General features: G+C 45.3%; 1 protein-coding gene across 1 annotated transcript in view; it reads right to left on the bottom strand.

Annotated features, from left to right (window-relative positions):
* Positions 1-17,263, bottom strand: part of CYTH3 (cytohesin 3) — a 60,977-nt gene extending 43,714 nt beyond the window's left edge. The window contains exon 1 of the mRNA XM_048493637.1: positions 17,106-17,263. Within this exon, the coding sequence (XP_048349594.1) occupies positions 17,106-17,139 (34 nt within the window). The 5' untranslated portion in view covers positions 17,140-17,263. The remainder of the gene's footprint in view (positions 1-17,105) is intronic.
* Between the last annotated feature and the right edge of the window lie 3,857 nt (positions 17,264-21,120).

The raw sequence follows: 21,120 nt of genomic DNA, 5'->3' as shown, positions 1-21,120 counted from the left end.
CCCAAAAATAAACTGCTCAGCACAGAGCTGTCTAAAATGTTGTTGATAAAACAGTCGACAAGTGAGGATCCAACCTAAGGTGGATAAAAAATGGAACCCCTCGGTTAAAAGCCCAGGTAAAAGTCTGGCACCTAAAAGACAGTATGGTGGACAGCCAGGTGAACCTCAGGGGAGCAGACATTGCAAAAGAAGGTGCTACCACTGAAAAGGCCTTGTCTCTAGGTGCTAATGATGGTTCATTCTTGTGTACTTTCTTCAGTGTCACCCATTACTGTTCATAGATTTAAGAGAGAGAACTATTTAATCCACCCACGATTCTTCTGCACACAGTCTTACTGACTAGATCCTGTTGAGTAGTTGGGTAGCAAACAGCCCCAAGCCGCTTTTAAAAAATGACTGAGATACTTCTAAAGTACTGGCGACTTTCCTTGCTAAGCTCTTCTATTGACAAGTATCTGATTTGCTGCCAATTTAGAGATATCACTCAAGAGTTTTTCGTTCAAGCTGCAACGTTGCTGGAAAATTTTATACCTGTAACATAGGCTCATTCCGCACAAGCAGAATAATGCACTTTCAAACTGCTTTCAGTGCTCTTTGAAGCTGTGCGGAATGGCAAAATCCACTTGCAAACAGTTGTGAAAGTGGCTTGAAAAAGCATTATTTTGCGTGTGCGGAAGGGGCCCTACACCAAAAAGACAAAAGAGAATCATAGAAAGAGTTGGAAGAGACCCCAAAGGGCCGTCAAGTCCAACCCCCTGCCATGCAGGAACACACAATCAAAGCACTCCTGGCAGATGGCCACCCAGCCTCTGTTTAAAAACCTCCAAAGAAGGAGACTCTACCACACTCCAAGGTAGTGCATCCCACTGTTGAACAGCCCTGACTGTCAGGAAGTTTTTCCTGATGTTTAAGTGGGATCTCTTTTCCTCCACCCTGAACCCATGACTCCTGGTCCTAGTCTCTGGAGCAGCAGAAAACAAGCTCGTAGAAGAAAATTCCTACAATGCATCTGTCCAAGGCAGCCATAGACTGCAGAATTAACTTGGTAGCAAAAAGCAGCTGGTACGCAATGATTAATGTTATGAGGCCATCCTAGAAATATAACAGCTTCTAATTACAGTTTAGGAGGGTGGGAGTATTAATTGCTGAGTCAGCACCGCTTCCCAGAAACACAACATTACATCAATAGAACAATATCATTAGACACTGGGACTTCGAAAGCAGATGTAAAAGGGCCGTTGTTTTGTATAGAAGAGTCATCTAAAGTAAATTTATGATGCCCCAGCCTGAAGACTCTCAAACCAACAGTAGCACCCTTGCAATTTTAGCACATGCACAAACTCTTTCACTAATATAGACCAAAGCAGCTGCTGTACTCTGTCTCAGAAAAAGGTGTTAGTAGGGTTGTATATTCCTCTGCCGCAGAATTCAACATAACAGACCTTCTTAGTTACAGAATGCTCTGCTTGGATCCTAGTCTGCAAAAGGCAAGAATTGGTGACAGTCGTTCAGTGAACTATGAATTCTCTTGTACCAAAGCAACATGTTCAACAATCCACAAAATAATGCTTTTGACAAATGAATGACAATTCTGATGTTCGTTTGGGACTGTATTCTAATGCAGAAGCATACAATATTCTCATCTGCTGCACCTCAACCGACCATACTGACACCTTCATCTGAGACGGAGTATGCAGTCACCATTGGCCTCTTCCGCACATACAGAATAATGCACTTTCAATCCACTTTCAATCCACTTTGAAGCTGGATTTTACTGTGTGGAACAGCAAAATCCACTTGCAAACAATTGTGAAAGTGGATTGAATGTGCATTATTCTGCATGTGTGAAAGGGACCAAAGAGAAGGTTGGTGCTTTAACTACACTGCAGATGAGAGTCACAGGAGATAATGGCCCAGCCATCTGTCAAGTGGCTTCTGAAAGAGGAATCGCTGGGTGTAAATGCTTAAGACAGAGCTTGAAAATCACTATGAACACATTGAGTAATTAGGTTTTAGCATCCAGAGACACGGGTGCTTTTGGTAACGCAGGAGAACCTGAAGGCTCATAGATAAAACATCGGATGTGTACAGGTTCCAGACACATCAGAAGAGGATAGTTTCAGAAGGCAGCCAAGTCGGTCTGCAGTATATCAGCTGGTTTCGACTCTAGTTGTACCTTAGGGGCCAACAAGATTTCCAGGATACAAGCTTTTGAGAAGTCAAACAAAGGGAGCGCTGACTCTTGAAAACCTATATCCCCTAAACCTTGTTAGTCTCTAAGGTTGAATCTAGGTGTCACACATCTATTACCAGATAACGTTGCCAGCCTCCAGGTCATTGGCTGGAGGTCCCTTTGCTATCACACCTGATCTCCAGGTGATTGAAGAAGAAGAAGAGTTTGGATTTATATCCCCCCTTTCTCTCCTGTAGGAGACTCAAAGGGGCTTACAATCTCCTTGCCCTTCCCCCCTCACAACAAACACCCTGTGAGGTAGGTGGGGCTGAGAGAGTTCCGAGAAGCTGTGACTAGCCCAAGGTCACCCAGCTGGCGTGCATGGGAGTGTACAGGCTAATCTGAATTCCCCAGATAAGCCTCCACAGCTCAGGCGGCAGAGCTGGGAATCAAACCCAGTTCCTCCAGATTAGGTACACAAGCTCTTAACCTCCTACACCACTGCTGTAAGAGATCTGTTTCCCCGGAGAAAACGGAAAGGGGAACTCTTATAGCATTATACCCCACCAAAGTTCCTCCCTTCCCCCAATCCCATCCTTTCGGGCTCCACTGCCAAAATCTCCTCAACTTTCCTGACTCAGAACTGGCGACCCTTCCGCCAGACAACTTCAAAGAAAAACAAATCTGGCTACCTTTCTATTTCTTCCCTAGCAAGAGAAACAATGGATTGGACAGAGTTCAGATTAAGAAACAGTATAAGACGATGGGTTCATCCGCTGAAACTTCAAATTACATATATATATATTTATCCGCTGAAACTTTAAATTGTATATATATAATTCACAAAGAAAGCTTTCCCAAACAAGATGGCAAGCTTTAGCTAACTTCAGTGTGGAATTCACAGGCCTGGAACGGAGGCACCGACTTCCTGTTGCTCTCCCTTGAATATTTTCGAGCTACGTCACTTTTTTCCCACCCTGCCCCTTCGGTGAATTTTTCCGCAATGACTCTGACTTGACCACCACTGAACCAAGCACACATGAAAATTCCCTTGCAGCTGGATCGTGTATTCATCCCAGATGTGCAGAGGTCCTGAGATCTATTCACAAGGAATGAGAGCCAAGCAAACCGTGGGGGGACTTTTCCTACACTCCCATCGACTCATTTCTCCACCATGTAAGCCAACCGCTTGCGACTGTACCCCATAAACTCAAGTATTTCTTTTCTGAAATTGAACTTTAAACACTATAAAAGCTTCTTCCTCTTCTTCTTCTTTTTTGGTAAGGAAGAAAAAAAAATAATTACTACAGAAAGCCAGAAAGGAAGTAATCAGCTCCATATGGACATTTAAATATAACACTGTGAATGAACGTGTGTGCCAAGTCCACCCACACACGGCTCCGGAGATGTTTTGAGAATTAGACCTAATTCATTTTGATTATTAGTTTTATCCATTGAATTGTAAAAGGTGATTTTTTTTTAATCCATTAGTCTTCTGACACAGGTAAAAAATATAATAATACAGTTATTTCAAGAACTACATAAATCTGGTCACGTGTTCTAGCGAAATCACAGAAAAATTTCCCATGGAGGCTTTGAATATTCGGGGCTTTAAAATGCCACCTGCCTTTGAAAATAACAGTTTGCTAAACTGCCATCATGCAAGTCCCTAGAATATACATGTACCCTTCAATATACAGTTTGAGTCTAGTACCATGGTGGTGAACCTATTTAACTCCAGATGTTCATGGACTACAATTCCCCTCAGCCCCTGCCAGCATGGCCAATTGGCTGGTGGGAATTGTAGTCCATGAACATCTGGAGTGTCATAGGTTCACCACCACTGGTCTAGTAGCACCTTACAGGCTCTGACCTGGATGGCCTAGGCTGGCCCCATCTTGTCAGATCTTGGAAGCTAAGTGGGGTCAGCCCTCGTTGATCCTTGGATGGGAGACCAGGAAGGAAGTCCACAAAGGAAGTCCACAAAGGAAGTCCAAGGAATCCAAGCCTGGCTGGTCCTTGGATGGGAGACCATGAAGGAAGTCCATGGAAGTCCAACGAAGTCATGCTGAGTTGGTCCTTGGATGGAAGACCATGAAGGAAGTCCATGGTGCCTATGCAAAGGCAGGCAACAGCAAACTAGTCTTGAACGTCTCTGGACATAATCCAGATAGCCCAGGCCAGCACAATCTTATCAGATCTCTGAAGCTTAGCAGGGTCAGCCCTGTTTAGCTCTTGAACGGGAGACCCATAAGGAAGTTTGGGGTTGCTGCATGGAGGCAGGCAATGGCAAAGCATCTCTAATGTCTGCTGCCCAGATCTGGATAGACCAGGCTACACAATCTTGTCAGATCTTGGAAGATAAGCAGGGTCAGCCTGTCAAGGAAGTCCAGGCAGGCAAGGGCAAACCACCTCTAAATGTCTACTGCCCCAACAAGCACAAACTAATATCTCAGAAGCTCAAAGGAGTCAGTACTAGGATGGGGGACCACCAAGGCGGGCTGCGCTGGGGAAGGCAGTGGCCAGATACCTCTGCTTCTCACTTGCTTTGACAGCCCCTTGCTGCGGTTGCCATAAGTCAGTTGCAACTTGATGGAATGTACACACATACAGCCAACAAAACAAACTGGCCAGCTGCCCATAAATTGAACACAGAAACAAGATGTAGCTGGCAATATTCACCCTGATCCTCAACTTAGAGGTAAGCAGCTCAAAACAACACAAAAAAAAAGGCATAAGGCTATTGGGGCTTGACGACATACTTTGAAATAAAACCGGAGAAGGAAGACGAACAGCAACTTCACTGATCCCACTCACTCATGCTCCTTTCTAGCCCCATCAGAACGTGACCTGGGAAGAGTTAAAGGAGTCTAAGTTGGTTTATTCATGCCTCAGTCCTATTTTGAGAGCCAAAAGCAAAATGACCAGAGATATTTTGATTTGCAATTCACTTTCGAAAAATGCTTGAAAGCAAGCACAATATTTTTTTAAAAAATATATTGACTGCATAACAAACTGTTCCAGTCCGCCAGACAAATTAACCAGCTCCACATGTTCTTTCTTAGCTGGCCTTCCTAAACTATCTATGACACGAAGGAGGAGGCAATGTAAGCAACTAGAAAGACCAAACCAACAGATTAAGTGACGGAAGATCCAAAGACTACTCCAGAGAGTATTCCCTGGCTACATCACTAGACAGCTCAGGATATGGGCATAATAGATACATATTCATTATCTTACCTGTTAAATCTGGGCCCTGGTTGAGCTTATTTTATTAATACTGTATTTTACTGGAGCCTCCCTTTTATGCCAATAAAGGTTTTGAATTTGATTTGATTTGAATCACTGGATGTAGTTCATCCCTACCCAAGTACATTACAAGCCTTGCTGATCAATGTTAGAAAGAATTACGGAGTCCAGAGCTCTAAATGCATTCGGTTTTCTTTTTAAGTTCAATAAGAACCCCCTCTTTATAGTACATATGCTTCTGGTGAGAAAAAAGGGACAATATTCTTCCAACTCCACGGTATACTCTATTTTCTCTTTGCCACCGTTTGCTAATCTCTTATCCCCTTGTATCTGTTGCTATGAAACAGCCAAGCAGTAGCCACAACTTCTTCTAAAGCAAGCTGTATAACAGGCACCATATATTTTACGCCTTTCCTAGCTATGCTTTCACAAAAGGTCTCTTGCTTCATTTTGGCAAGCCTGAATGACATAATGCTTTTCTCAGACAGCGAGGGCAAGATCACACAAATGTGTCTACTAGAATAAAGTCTCTTCTTTATAGAGACAAGGTCGATATCTCAGTTCCAAACATCTCTTAGATATTCTCGATTTCCTTGGCTGCGTGGGTGGCCCTGTCTCTCTCTTGGGGCCTAACAGGTATCTAAAAAAGGAATCAACACACCAGTTTTTCTATGCTATAATATCACACAACCATCTGTATGAATGCACAGTTCTTCAGAACGTTGAGACTTGGGATACAGCATGCAATCCTGCTAGCAAAAGTCAACTGAGGTGCCTGTTGGAATGAGGAAACAGACTGTTGGCTCCAAGGAGAAAATACATGCAAAGACTGACAGCAAAATATACAAGACATGATTGGGACTCCTAGAATGTACTGCAGTGTTGCTGAATCTAAACATGATATTTGACTATAAGTACTCTGAAACAGGGCATTGCTCTAACGCATAGAATTCACATCTCAATCAGCAGGGGAGTGTTCAGACCAGCTAAGATTCTATAGGCTTTGCAAATTGGACCTCTCTATTCTGCATTGGTTAGACCTCACCTGGAATACTGTATGCAGTACTGGGCACCGCAAATCAGGAAGGATATTGACAAGCTGGAACGGGTCCGGAGGAGGGCAATCAGAATGGTCAAAGGTCTGGAATCCATGCCCTACGAGGAGAGACTTAGGGAGCTGGGGATGTTTTGTTTGGTGAAGAGAAGGTTCAGAGGGGACATGATAGCCATGTTTAGATATTGGAAGGGATGTCATGTTGGGGAGGGAGCAAGCTTGTCTTCTACTGCTCCAGAGACTAGGACCAGCAGTAATGGGTTCAAGGTGAAGGAAAAGAGATTCCACCTAAACATCAGGAAAAACTTCCTGACCGTAAGGGCTGTTTGACAGTGGAATGCACTACCTCGTAGACTTGTGGAGTCTCCTTCTTGGGAGGTTTCTAAAGAGACGCTGGATGGCCATCTGTCAGGAGTGCTTTGATTGTGTGTTCCTGCATTGCAGGAGGTTGGACTTGTTGGCCCTTGGGGTCTTTTCCAACTCTATGATTCTACAAGTTTATACTGTTCTTTTAATTAGTAGTGTCTTCTGAGAGTTGACGTCTGTCGTGAAAACCACACTGCGATTCACACCTAAAGGTGACCTATTTTACAGATGGGGCACAGAAGCTGGGACAATTGAGCCAGCCACACAATACTGTACTAACAACTGCCATCAAGAGCAAAACTGGGTTTGTGGAGCAGATATCAAGAAGTGACCCACAGCGAGGCCCAAGGATCATACCTGCAACTCTAAACCGAAACAAGTTTGATGGCTTTTTAAACCTGGCTGGCTGCTTCTTACAAAGCTGCAGCACTGGGAATTACAAAAAGGAAAAATAGGTTTCTAGATGTACAAGCCATTCCCTTGCCGCTAAAACATTTGAAAGGAAATACCTGGAGGATGCAACAGACCGTGAATAAGTAAGAAAGACATATTTACCTTCACATTAAAAGTTTTGCAGAAAGTTAATGTTCTGATATTCTCAGACAGAGAATGAGATTAATTATATCTAAGTGTTTTCAAAGCCCTCTCACCGTAACACTGATGAGTAATTTGTCCTTTCAACAGACGGAATCCTGGTATACAAAAACTGTCCTTACTAGCAACATTTTTCACCCTGCATCCAACAAACTGTCGCTCAGTTCTTGATTCATGAGTGAGAGCATCAAATACATCTTAATTAATTTGTTACAGAAAGCTTGCGTGGCCTACAGCCTGCAGGGTGCTACTGAATCACATTAGTTGTAAACATGAGAAGATTAAGTTCTGGAGACTAAACAAAGGCATGATGAAAACACAGCTGTTTATAAATCAATACATCAAATTCTCAAACAGGCCAAATCTGCGGATACTTAAAGCCAAAGATCCGACAAGACCAACCTTTCCGTAAACCTGATGCAGCAAAGATCAGGCAAGACCGATCTTTCTATAAACTTGAAAAATGCCCCAGGTTTGCAGAAAAAAATCTGAAATCTAAGAATAATAATACATTGAGGGGTTCTCCCCCAAACAACAGAAGTAGCACTTTCCCCAACCTTAAGGAGTCTCAAAGTAGTTCACCTTCTCTTCCTCTCCCCACACCTTGTGAGGCAGGCAGATTTAAGAAACAAATGCCCTCAGTAGCTGTTGCTAGGAAACCACAGTAGTATTGCAAGTCTTCAAGTCAGAGGAGCCATGCACCAAAGAGCTACACACAAAAGTGTCTGTTTTTCATTGTGGTTTGAAACTCCGTAGTATTTAAAATTCTTAGATGCCACAGTTGTGGGAGCCACTTTCAAAACTTCAGGAGGCTGACCTTACACAGGGATGGAGAAAGTATATATATATAAAATAAAAGCTCAGACCTGTCATGCACTCTCAGCCCACCTATCTCACAGGGTTATTGTAAGGATAAAATGGAGTAGATGCATACAATGTAAAGCCCCTTTAGGTCCCCACTGAGAAGTAAGCTTGGATATTAATGAAGTAAATAACTAAAGAGATAGTTTAATATGACTTTAAAGATCTGCTGCAGTGAAGCCTGTGGATATGTTTAACAAACTCTGGAATGTTTGTACTATAGGTTTTAGGAACCTCCAAAAAGGAATTAAATAAATGCAACACAGATGTTCACCGAAAAAAACAAACAGGAATGTTTTCACTTCATAGCAACCGAATGGGTCAAGCCATTTCCTCCTCTGTATAAATCTCAGAGGACTACGAAAAACACATGGCTTTCTAGCAAACTGTGTGGGTCTGAAACCCGTAACAGGAAACACTGTAGTCCAAAGGTTTGCAGAACCAAGTTATTATTTTTTTAAACAAAGCATCTGCTGGATTCAAGCACACGGTCAGCCTCTAAGTGAAGTAAGAACGGTGTGTACAGATTAATAACAAATGCCGTAGAAAGTCTGAACAAGAGAAAGTCCATGCTGCCCAAAAGTAGAACATGCTCAAAAGTTTAAGCCGCCGATACAAACTTGTCCTTGATCCAGAGGGTGCGTTTTACATAAGGCTCCAATTACCCAATTATCCTGCCTCCAGGAATTCCAGACAAGCATTTATGGTTGACTCTGACTCAGGCAGCTGCTAAATATTGATCATCTGTAACCAGTATACCCACATACCTTCCTCTTACTATACCATACACTCAAGTATAGCAGGATAAGCACAGTTTAGAAAGACACCTGGATACATGCTGATCAGTGAACATCAGCAGTTCCACAGAACAAAGTCCCACGCAGTCTTAGAACTCTGACACCTCCAGAGCACAGATTTCACACATGTAAGTCACTGCAAAATGTTGGCCTTTGTTTCCTTCAAAGCTGTTTTTTAGAAATCTAAACATTTATAACATGGCCTTTCTGGGTGGGGGAGGGGGGGAGGAGGAGGAGAAGGAGAAGAAGAGGAAGAGTAGGGATTTTGATTTATACACCTTTCTCTCCTGTAAGGAGACTCAAGGTAGCTTACAAGCTCCTTTCCCTTCCTTCCTCCACAACAGACACCTTGTAAGGTAGGTGGGGGCTGAGAGAGTTCTGAGGGAACTGTGATTAGCCCAAGGTCACCCAGCAGGAATGTAGGAGTGCGGAAACACATCTGGTTCATCAGATAAGCCTCTGTCACTCAGGGGGAGGAGCGGGAAATCAAACCCAGTTCTCCAGATTAGAATCCGCCTGCTTTTAACCACGACACCACGCTGACTCTCAAGAAATTAAACAGTGAAAGTTGCAATTACTACCCCATCACTATGGATTGGAGCTAGTGGCACATGTCTGAATGGACACACGCCCAAGCCACATAAATATCACCATGATTGGCATTCACAAAGAACTGGAAGAGCCAAAGATTATTTCTCCCATTCCAAAGAGTCACTCCCCAAATCAGGGCTGATAAGACACATTTTTGGGACTACAGAAGCTGTCTTGTCTCAGCTGGAGCCTTTGTGACTTTCCCTCCCCGCATTAACAACGTTCATCTTAAAAATAAAGGGTGGAGGGAATTAAGAACAGAAAACAATTCTTGGTAGGAAAAATACTGGAAAAGTCCTGATAATACGGCTCATTCATAAGCAGATTTTAAAAAGAGATTATGAACCAGCTGCAGGGTCAGCTCTATGGGAGGGGAGCTATAAATGAAGCTTTGGTGATATAAGGGAAAACTGAAGAAGTATTATGCCGTGAATTGGTATTCAAGAAGAGTCCCTGCTTTATTTCAGAAGAGCGCCCTTCGGACCACACAAAACTCTCGCCATTTTAACCCAATATATAGCCCACTATCAAAAGACACAGTGAGAGCCAGAATCTCAGTTAGCAGTACCAAGGCACAGATCTACAGGAAAAGATGGAAATTTCTAGCGAAGGTAATCAATAGAGGAATCGGCCTCTTAAGAGTTAGTTCACTGTAAAGATCCTTTGTAACTAGAACACAGAAGATGAAACAACACATTGGCATTTCAACCCTGATACTGTTACATGAAAGCAAATTTCAGTGACATATATGAGATAAAACTCTGTACAGGAACTAAGAACTTGGTAGAGTCATGTATAATGTCGTTTTAAACACATGACTTCCACTAAAGTCTTACACCAAGAATCTTCCAAGAGTTCACAACCCTTTCTAAACCTATATAGAAGGCATTTCTATTCTAAAACAGAAAATAATCACCTTTTTTTGGACAGTTACGTTGGTTTGCCTTCAGGCAATTATTCGGTCATTGAAAGGAAACCAAATAAGTGGCTATTTACATATTCAGGGCCCAGTGGTCAAACATTGGCCATTTTTTCCTGTCAAGTCGCAGCCGATTTATGGTGACGCCAGAGGGTTTTCAAGGTGAAAGAGATGTTCAGAGATGGTTTGCCACTGTCTATCTCTGCATAGTTTTCCAGGATTTCCTTGGTGGTCTCCCATCTAAGTACTAACCAAGGTTGACACCCGCTCCTTTTGTTTCTGAGATCTAATCCAATTGGGCTGGCCCTACCAAAAATTCATGCCAGCATTGGGTCATTTAACTGTATTTTAATATATTCTTTTCTGTTTTCCTATTTCCACCGAATATTCATTTTCGTTTTGCAAGAAATCCGACGCAAAACCCAGCCAGAAGGCACCACCTGCAGAACACACATTCGCTGGTCCAGCAGAATGCAAAATTAATCCTGTACGAAAGACAGATCTCTGGGATTGGCCTGCTTGTGTATACCTGACATTGCAAGAATGCAAACAGTATAAACACAGTGCCTCTCGACATGCCAATATTCTCCCACAGAAACAGACAAGTCTGACAGCGCACACATGTACAGAGATCTGGGTGTCTGAAATCCTGGCATACTTTCTCTAAGACTTGGAATATGCTGCCACAGGAGGTGGTGATGGCCTGGATAGCTTTCAAAGGGGCTTGGACAGATCTATGGAGGAGAAGTTGATCTATGGCTACCAATCTTGATCCTCCTTGATCTGAGATGGCAAATGCCTTAGCAGACCAGGTGCTCAGGAGCAGCAGCAGCAGGAGGCCATTGCTTTCACCTCCTGCCTGTGAGCTCCCAAAGGCACCTGGTGGGCCACTGCGAGTAGCAGAGTGCTGGACTAGATAGACTCTGGTCTGATCCAGCAGGCTCTTTCTTATGTTCTTAAGACACTCTCTGAAGTTGTCCCGTGTTTAAGAGCACTATGAATAACAAGCAGTGCGCTGGTATCACTTGCAGGGATACCAGAAAAGAAGAAAACTACACATTTAGTCGCCATTCATCAACAATCAGCATAACGAGGTTGAATTTACATAGACTCCATCTTCGCATTGTAAATGAAGGACGAAAATGGAAATCGTTTGGATTTTCATTTCCTTTGAGCGGAGGGAAGTGGCGGAAAACTTTCTTCCCAGCTGCAGGAAAGGCTACTCCCAGTGTGATTTGGCTTTGTGTTGTTGTTTTGTAAGTCAGTGCAACTAAGCTCGAGAACCTCTGATCTACAGAACGAAAACACGGCACACTTATTTAAAAATGCAGAGAGAGAGATAAGGAAAGCAGGCATGAGAAGGAAAATGAGATAACAAAAACCTTGACTCCAAAGTGAGGCTGAAAATGCAAACTTAGCGTTCTAATTTTGACATGAAAGAAACCACAATAAAATGTCCATGCTTCCTACCATTGAAACATCTCCAAGAGGAGACTCAATGCATCCTTCTTTTTAAGAAATATCACTTAGAAATTCTTCATTCTTACATGGCACTTTAAACCCATTAATCAAAATAAAGAATATTCTTCAACAGACAGAAACCTCCCCCCCCCCGCCTTTTTTTGGGATCTAACAGAAACTGCTACCAGCTAGATCCATAACAACTTGCACAGATGTTCAGCTTGTAAAGTTTGTTTACAATGGAAACATTTGTAGAGGGAAATTACGTTTCCTTCAGACACTGCAAAGCCCTGCCAGAGGTTGAACTGGCTGATTCTAAGTTCACTGTCTCACTCCTTAGTGAACTAGACTCTTGGTTCCCTTTTCCAAACTTTCTAGAGATCTTTCCGCAACGGAACAGATGAAGGTACAACGTACATACAACCGCAGTAGCTCGAAAACTGAAGAAGAGAATGACAGGTGTAACTGCTGCTTAGATTGTTTCTTACGTTTGCATTTACTTGATTTGTCGTGGACACTTTGTGACTGTCCCGTTCGTTCATATCAAAGCACAATAGGTTCAGGTTCAAACTCTGGGAGAGGGGCTTCAAAAATGGGAAGCGGGCTCCAGTGACACCCTATGATGTTATCATTCATAACTAACAAAAGACAGTATCAACAGGCCATCCTGAGAGACAGAAGGGAAAAGACTAGATAAGCTAATTAAATATGCAACCACTTATTTATTTATACTAGATAAGCTAATTGAACAGGGAACCTCTCAGACCCAGGTTTGAATCCTCACTCTTTCAAGGAAGCTCGCTGGGTTGTCTGGGGTCGCTACACACACTCAGTCTGACCTTCCTCATAAGATGGTTGTGAGGATAAAATGCAGGAGGGGAAAATGCTGTAAAGTACTTTGGGTCCTCCACTGGGGAGAAAGGTAGTGGTTAAGAGCAGGCGCACTCTAATCTGGAGAACTGGGTCTGATTCCCCACTCTGTCGCTTGAGCTGTGGAGGCTTATCTGGTGAACTAAATTAGCTTGAGCACTCCAACACATGCCATCTGGGTGACCTTGGGCTAGTCACAGTTCTTCGGAGCTCTCTCAGCACCACCCATCTCACAGGGTGTTTGTTTTGAGGGGGGAAGAGAAAGGAGATTGTTAGCCCCTCCTTACAGGAGAGAAAGGGGGGGGATATAAATCCAAACTCTTCTTCTAAATAAACCAATGATTTGTAAATATACGCTGTATCACACTGAAATTAGTTTTCATTATGAAAAGTCCAACTTTGCCCATTTGAAGGATGCTTGTTCTATATTTCTCTCTCCCCCTCTCTGGTGTCCATTCTGTGACTAACAGGACACACCAAAAATGTGTGCTCAAATGTTCTTTTTTCAGTCATAGAATAATACTTAATGATGACTACAAAGGTCATGAAATAATGGTTGAGAAATGTTAATGATAGTAGTGCCTGTTTAAAGAATGTCTTTCTATCACTGATTCACCCTGGCATTCTCCCCTCTTTGTCAAGATAAACACACCACACCCACCAGGTTTGGTAGCTGTAGCTTCCGACTCTGGCGCAAGCGATCGCAACACAACCTTTGCCTGCTCATTCATCTTGCAACCAGGCCTTTAAATGCATTCAGCAACCCTGACCCAAGACTTCTGGTTTATTCTAAAGACTTGCAAGATTAAAAGCTTCGTACTGAAATTGCTGAAGTCACTTTATCATCCATGACCTTGGAAGCCCACAAAAACTTCACCCACACCCAGGAGCCGAAACAAAACCAATCGCTTTTCTCACAGTCACACTGGAAGAAGAGGAGGAGGAGGAGGAGAAGAGTTGGATTTATATCTCCCCTTTCTCTCCTGTAAGAAGACTCAAAGGGGCTTACAAATTCCTTTCCCTTCCCCCCTCACAACAAACACCCTGTGAGGCAGGTGGAGCTGAGAGAGCTCTGAAGAACTGTGACTAGCCCAAGGTCACCCAGCTGGCATGTGTTGTTGTACACAAGCTGATCTAGTTCACCAGATAAGCTTCCACAGCTCAAGTGGCAGAGCGGGGAATCAAACCTGGTCCCTCCAGATTAGAGTGCATCTGCTGTTAACCACTACACCACACTGGCTCTCGACAAGTTATGGGGGGTGCTTCATGCAACAAAACATCCTGAAACAGTCAAACAACCTGTACCAAAAAGCTGCGACGGCCACATCCTGGCTTTGTAAGATGTGCATTTACAAACACTGAAGAAACTGTCTATGGAAACTGCACATCTTTGTTCAGAAAGTGGAGGAACCAACTGCATTAATTGCAGTATCTAAGCAAGGGTAGCACATTTCAACTGTGTGGAAGAGAATCGCCTTCTTTTCTGTAAAGTATATGTAGGACTTCAGACAAGCGGAGAGGCAGCAGCATAGGAAACACACAACAATTTCACAGTGTCACCAAAGAGCAACTAACAATTTGCCGCCCACACTAACACCACTGACATGAATCTATCTTTTGAAAGACTCCACTGTATTCCCCAACCCTCCTCCATGCCCTCTCGTATTCTGAAGACTATCTGTCTTCCCAAGCCCCCTTTATGACTAGGCCTCATCTTACATTAATAAGTTGATTTTCTTACCATCTACACAGCCCCTGAACACTATGCATTCATTTTTCGTCTTCCAGAAACAGTTGACCTTTTAGGGGGAGTTTAGGGGAAGGGAGATTCATGCACTGGAGTATACCCCACAGTATAAAGTTCTGTATTGTCTTCCACAGCGAATGAAGCCATTCTAGTAAGAACAACATCCGTAAGTCAGAATTAGCAATTGCGGGCAATGCTCTCAGTTGCACTGGCAGGGAGATCGACCGTGCTCCACTGGCAACAAACACTATCCTTTATAAAGCGGTCTGAAAATTACTCAGTGTTAAAGCATTATACTCCTGTCTCCCTCTCAGTTTCCCCCATCTTGAAAGGCACTGATAAATATGTAAGCAAGCAATTCGTAGGCGGTGGTGCGGGGGGCCGGGAAAAGAAAGCGCATGAATGGGGAGGCCTGTTAAGAAACAGCCACAAAAGTCAGGAGTTATGTCCCGAAGAGTGGGGAATAAGAAGGGCACAATTTGGGGAAGGGGGTTGTTTAGGGGCACCACCGGAATCAAGCGAGGGTGAAGTGACCCGTGCCAACAAGAAAAAGCCAGTGTTGTGCCGTCCAAGGGGCAACAGGTCAGTTCTACACAATTGTATGTTCCGTCAGTCACATAAAGGGATACATTCAGGGAACTGTAGAGAAAAATCTTGTTGCGTCTGTGACGGAGAGGGTGGAACTTGTTTCGTGTTGCACAATCCATTCAGAAACGCACACACACACCCCCATTCAGATTGTGGCATTTGGCTAAATCCTGTGCTGAACAAAAACACAACAGAAGAAAACTGGAGCAGCTAAGGCCAGCTGTCTTGACCTGTATCATCCGAGAGGGCACAAGGCACATAAGATCGCTTTTTCATCTGTCAGTCCAGCAGGCCGTCCGTTCATGGTCTCTTTCATGGCTTTGTTAAAAAAAAACCAACCTGATTTCAGCTGGCACAGTGAGGACTCCAATCCTCATTAGCGCTGGCAAGAGCACAAAAGGAAACAGGCTAGTACGTGGAGCCCACGGGCGTGACCTCATGCTCACGGAACGTGCCCGAAACAGGACCAAGGACAGGACGGGACAAAACCCCTTGACCGTTCTCCAAAAGAGTGTCGAAGCTCGGCACTGTGCTGGGTGGGAGGTCCCCAAGCAGCGCAGCTTTGATCCCCATTCAGTTCAAATGCGCTTCGAGGGCGCATGGGAAGTGAACAACTGTTAGCCCCGAAGATTGATTTGTTCAGGGGTTTAGAGGCAGGGAGCGGGGAGTGCCCACAACAGGAACACACAATTAAAAACCCCTCCAAAAGCAAAAGAGTATTAGTTGCTTTGCTACCAACAGGTATATATACTCCACTTGCTTTACTACCATCAGATCCTCTGAAGATGCCAGACACAGATGCAGGCGAAACGTCAGGAGAAAACGCTATTGGAATAGGGCCAAACAGCCCGGAAACCCCACCACACCCCAGAGTATTAGTTGCTTAGCATCGAGCATTTAAAATATTTCCAAACACTGCAAGCGTAATGGTTGCAGCATCGATCTAGGACTGGACAGATCCAGGCTCAAGCACCCATTTGCTGCGAGTCCCACCGGGAGACCACACGCCAGTCCCTCTCAACCTGACCTACCTCACAGGGTTGTTGGTGAAGATAAAAAAAGGAGGAGGGGCGAGAAGAACGTAGGCTTTTCAGAAGAAAGGTGGGATTTTAAACACGCTCAATACACTCTGAGAATCTTCTAGGCTGTCAGTCAGTCGAGAAGTCTGCAAAAACTTGACAATAATAATCCCAAAAGTGCCGGATCTTCAGCATCCGCAACATCTCCAGGCAGACTTTCCGGCTGCCTTGAAACACCAAAGTTTCCCAGTTTCACCAAAAGGGCAGAAAGATGCTCCCACTTTTGCAACCCACAATGTTTACAAAAGACCCCACAAAAGTATATTTCCAAACATTTTATGCCAAGTAAAGGCGAAAGAAAGAAAGAAAGAAAGAAAGAAAGAAAGAAAGAAAGAAAGAAAGAAAGAAAGAAAGAAAGAAAGAAAGAAAAGAGGAAAAGAGAAAGAGAGAGTAAAAGGGAAGAGAAGAAAGGAGGAGGAGAAAGAAAGAAGGAAGGAGGAAGAGAGAAAGAGGAAGAAGAAAGTATGTTTGCCCAAACATCTAGACACATGGTCCTGAAAAAACAAAAACAAAACTCGGGAGGAAAAAGAAGAGCTGTCCTGGGCCGGGCCATGTTGGAGGGAGAAAGTGGGCAAGGAGGGGATGGGGCGGTGGTGGAGGGGAGAACTCTGCACGCGCTCAGGGGCACTCTCGCCACACGCACGCACACACAGAGCCCAGCAGCTGTCGGCTTCCCCGTCCCCCTGGGCTCCCTTCCCAGGGTCTCCCCGGCCACCCCACCGGTCTCCTCCTGGCCCTCAGCCCCGGCCGGCTCACCGCTGCCGCCGCCGCCGCCGCCTTCCTCGTCCATGGCGCCGGTGGTGCTGTCGAAGGCGACTCCGGCCCGCTGCCGTCCCTTCTCCTCCGCGGCGCCGGGCCCGCCTCTCTCCTCACAGAGCTCTGCCTCCTCCTCCTCCTCCTCCGCCGCCGCCGCCGCCGCCTCGGCCCGCCCGCCTCTCATGTGACCCGGCCCGGGCAGAAAGGGGGGAGACGCCGCCCGGGCTGAGGAGGGGGAAGGACCCCCTCAGGCGCCGCGCCTCGCAGGCCGGGCAGAGGCCTCGCCTGAGGGCGGCGAGAGGCCCTCAGGGTCCGCCGGGGGCTGTGTTTTGGCGCGCGAACGGGCCCCGGCCCATCGCCAGCGGGGTCTCTCCCCTGTCAGATCCCCCTGGGGCGATCCCGCCCTCTCAGCCCCGGGCGACTCCGCAGGGTTGTTGTGAGGAGGGAAACGGTTGGGGGGGGGGGAGAGATTGCAGAAACCCGCTCTTTCTCTCACGCAGATCGCAGAAGCTGATTGACATTTGGAGAAGATGGGAGAGCACCGAGGAAGCCTGGCGTTGTTGCCTTGCAGAGACCAGCAATGGAATAAACCACCACCTCTGAACATCTCTTGGATAGGGTTGTTATGCCTCAGCTGCAGTTTGACAGCACTTTGGATGTGTGGGCACATGCCTAGTACACACACAGGGTGTATATGTGCACTGCATGCTGTTGTATCGCTACGGATTCATGGCGCCCACCCCCGAAGCGCCACCTGGTGCAGTTTCCAGGCAAAGATGAGCAGAGGTAGTTTGCCATTTCCTTCCTCTGCAGAGCAGCTTTGGTCCTCCTCAGTGGTCCCCCCATGAGATCCCAACCATGAACAACCCCGCTGGGTTTCCAACCTCTCATCAGCTTTGTCTGGGCCAGGGGTAGGGAACCTGCGGCTCTCCAGATGTTCAGGAACTACAATTCCCATCAGCCCCTACCAGCATGGCCAATTGGCCATGCTGACAGAGGCTGATGGGAATTGTAGTTCCTGAACATCTGGAGAGCCGCAGGTTCCCTACCCCTGGTGGGCTATGCAAGTTGCTCAAAGCACAACTGATTCACATGTGGACCTCAGGAGAACCAAAGGTTTGCCCCGGCCTTTCTCTGAATAGCATCCCTGGCGGTCTTCCTTGGCGGTCTCTCATTCAATGGCCAGCCTGGCTTAGCTTCTAAGCTCTAATGCACAGGTGTCAAACTCGCAGCCCTCCAGATGTTATGGACTACAGTTCCCATCATCCCCTGCCAGCATCGTGCTGGCAGGGGATGATAAGAACATGAGTCCACTAACATCTGGAGTGAAACGCTGAAGACTGGCATATAATGGGATCAGGCTACAAATGTCCATCTTGAGGGGGAAAGTGGCCCGTTTGTTTCTATCATGGTCGCTCCCAGGTGGGACATAAGATGGAAAAGGTGGAGAACCACTAGTCTGGCCCAGCATCTCGTCTCACACAGTGGCCCATCAAGACAGAGCCCCCAATGTAGCCTCCAGACTACTTCTGGCTGGGAAGGTTCCCCTTTAGCCACCTTGGCGAGCAGCCAGCGGCCAGCCTCAGTTCCTTGGATCTTTCGAGTCTCCTTTGAAAGACGTCTGAAAGCCAGCATGGTGTAGTGGTTAAGAGCAAGTGCACTCTAATCTGGAGAACTGGGTTTGATTCTGCCACTTGAGCTGTGGAGGCTTGTCTGGTGAACCAGATTAGCTTGTGCACTCCAACACATGCCCGCTGGGTGACCTTGGGCAAGTCACAGTTCTTTGGAGCTCTCTCAGCCCCATCCATCTCACAGAGTGTTTGTTGGGGAGAAGTGGAAAGGGAAAGGAGTTTGTAAGCCCCTTTGAGTCTCCACACAGGAGAGAAAGGGGGGTACAAATCCAAAATCTTTTTCTTCTGTGCTCTAAGCTTTCACTTAAGTTGCAAGTGAATTTGCATTTATTGGGGTCTTCTAGGCAGCACAGCCTTTGTGAGCCTGTGGCACTTCATGGAGAAGTGGGAAATTAAAACCCAGTTTCCTCGGATGAGAGTCATACTTTTAACCACTACACTCAGCTGGCTTTTTTATGTATGAATGTTGCAGTGTATTTATTTCATATGTACTCCCCACCTCTCTCCCCAACGGAGACCTGCAGGGGCTTACAGTGTTCTCCTCTCCTCCATTTTACCCTCACGACAAGCCTGTGAGTAGGTTCTCCTTTTGCTGAAAGAGCGACAGACTTTCATGGCAATAGGAGGATTCGAACCTGGGTCTCCCAGACCCTACTGTGACACTCTTAACCACAGCACCGTGCTGGCTGTCAAGGAATCGTGCCTCGTTTGTTTATTCCTAGAACAGAAGAATTTATTAAGATGCTCCATACAAGACTGTTTTAAGTTCTTCTGCATGGCTGAACAGATAAGAAATCTTGGTGACCTAGAATTTTTAAACTGTGGGGGGTCTTCCCCCCCCCCATGCCCATTTTCTGTTTCAAGGCACATATAATTCATCTCTTTGCTGTATCAAGCAGATGCTTTGATATATAAAGCTCTTGATGTATAAAATATAAAAGTAGTTTTAAGAGTTTTTTAAAATGTTTCCTATGATATGAAAGGAGTATCTTCTGTGGGGCAGCGGAGGAGCAAAGTTGAATATTTCTCGCTGTGCTGTAGATTCTCTTCTCTTCTGTCTGCTTTTTCATCCACGCTTGACCTGTGTGGAATTTGTGAATCCCTAAAGGCAAAATAGATCATTTCCTCTGTCTCGCAGAGACATTCTTGCAGAGAATGCCAAGTTGGCATTGCTGGCATTTTTTGTACAAACCTGCTTTCTATTTATTCTGAGAAGAAAGGGTGACCTTGTGTTTGAAACAGTTTGGCCACTTCTTTTATTGTACAGATAGGAGTTTTCCGGGTGTCAGCTGTCCTGCTACCCCCACTTTAGACTCTGCCTTTTGGCCGGCGTTCCTAGAATCGCTGAACATTTTGGCAACCGCTTTCACGGGGGCCCTCGAGTCGGCCTTATGAATTAATCATCCTAAGTCCTGTGCAATTCTAAATGAATTGCATTCACAAAGAACTTTGTACGTTGCAATCATTGGATCAAGTTGACAATAGTTTTCCAGTCCGGCCACAAGTAGTTCCCCACTCTGAGAAGGTTTTGTAAAATCAGCATCAGCATAGTGGCTGGATGGTGAAACTAGGATAGGAGAGACTCGAGAGTGCAAATTCTGATTGGGCTGTGAAGCTCATTCATCAGTTGTTCAATCCGATATAGCCTAAATGATCTCACAGAGTTGTTTGTGAGGACAAGATGAAGAAAACTTTCCAAGGTGCTCCGAGTGGGGGTAAAACTTAAAACTTATGATATGACTCTGAGTCAGTTGTTCTTTCTCAGGCTAACCAATCTCACAGGATAGGGGGTGGGATAAAAATAGAAGGAGGAGGAACCACAGATGTTGCCCTGAAGAAAGGTGGACTAAAAATGTAATGGGCCGAGAACGAGACACATGTGCGTTAGCATTCTAACCATCACCCAAAGAGGGAAAGGGAAATCCCGCTGAGGCCTTTAGGTAAAACAACATTGGAGATTTCATAGAGCTGCTGTACTCGATTATTTATTTACAGATGTACAAACAAGAGCTTACCGGAAGCAAGCAGTCTCCTCTGCGGGCGGCACCACCACAAATGCAGCTTCAAAGTGACCATGCAGAGGCCTGCCGTTGTCCCCCCCCCCCCCCCCCCCCGCTTCGCCTGAAAGCAGCTTCAAAGGCAGCTAACTCTATTGAGGACTGTCAGCCCGCTATCTCTCCATACTTATCTCTGCCCACGTTCAAAACAGTTTCTGCCTCTTCTCCAGACCTCAGATAGCTGTGACATCCTGTACAGGATTCATATACAGGAGTCAAATAAATACTTGATAAAAGCCCACAGAGGTTTTGGGGGCTAGAGCGGAGACAGATTTAACATCTTGTGCAACTGACCATTTCAAGGAAATAATGGTGATTACAACAACC

Source organism: Sphaerodactylus townsendi, linkage group LG04, assembly GCF_021028975.2.
Source record: "Sphaerodactylus townsendi isolate TG3544 linkage group LG04, MPM_Stown_v2.3, whole genome shotgun sequence".
NCBI classification, from domain to species: Eukaryota; Metazoa; Chordata; class Lepidosauria; order Squamata; family Sphaerodactylidae; genus Sphaerodactylus; species Sphaerodactylus townsendi.
The sequence above is the reverse complement of the archived record's forward strand: the minus strand, read 5'-3'. Positions and strand labels throughout refer to the sequence as shown.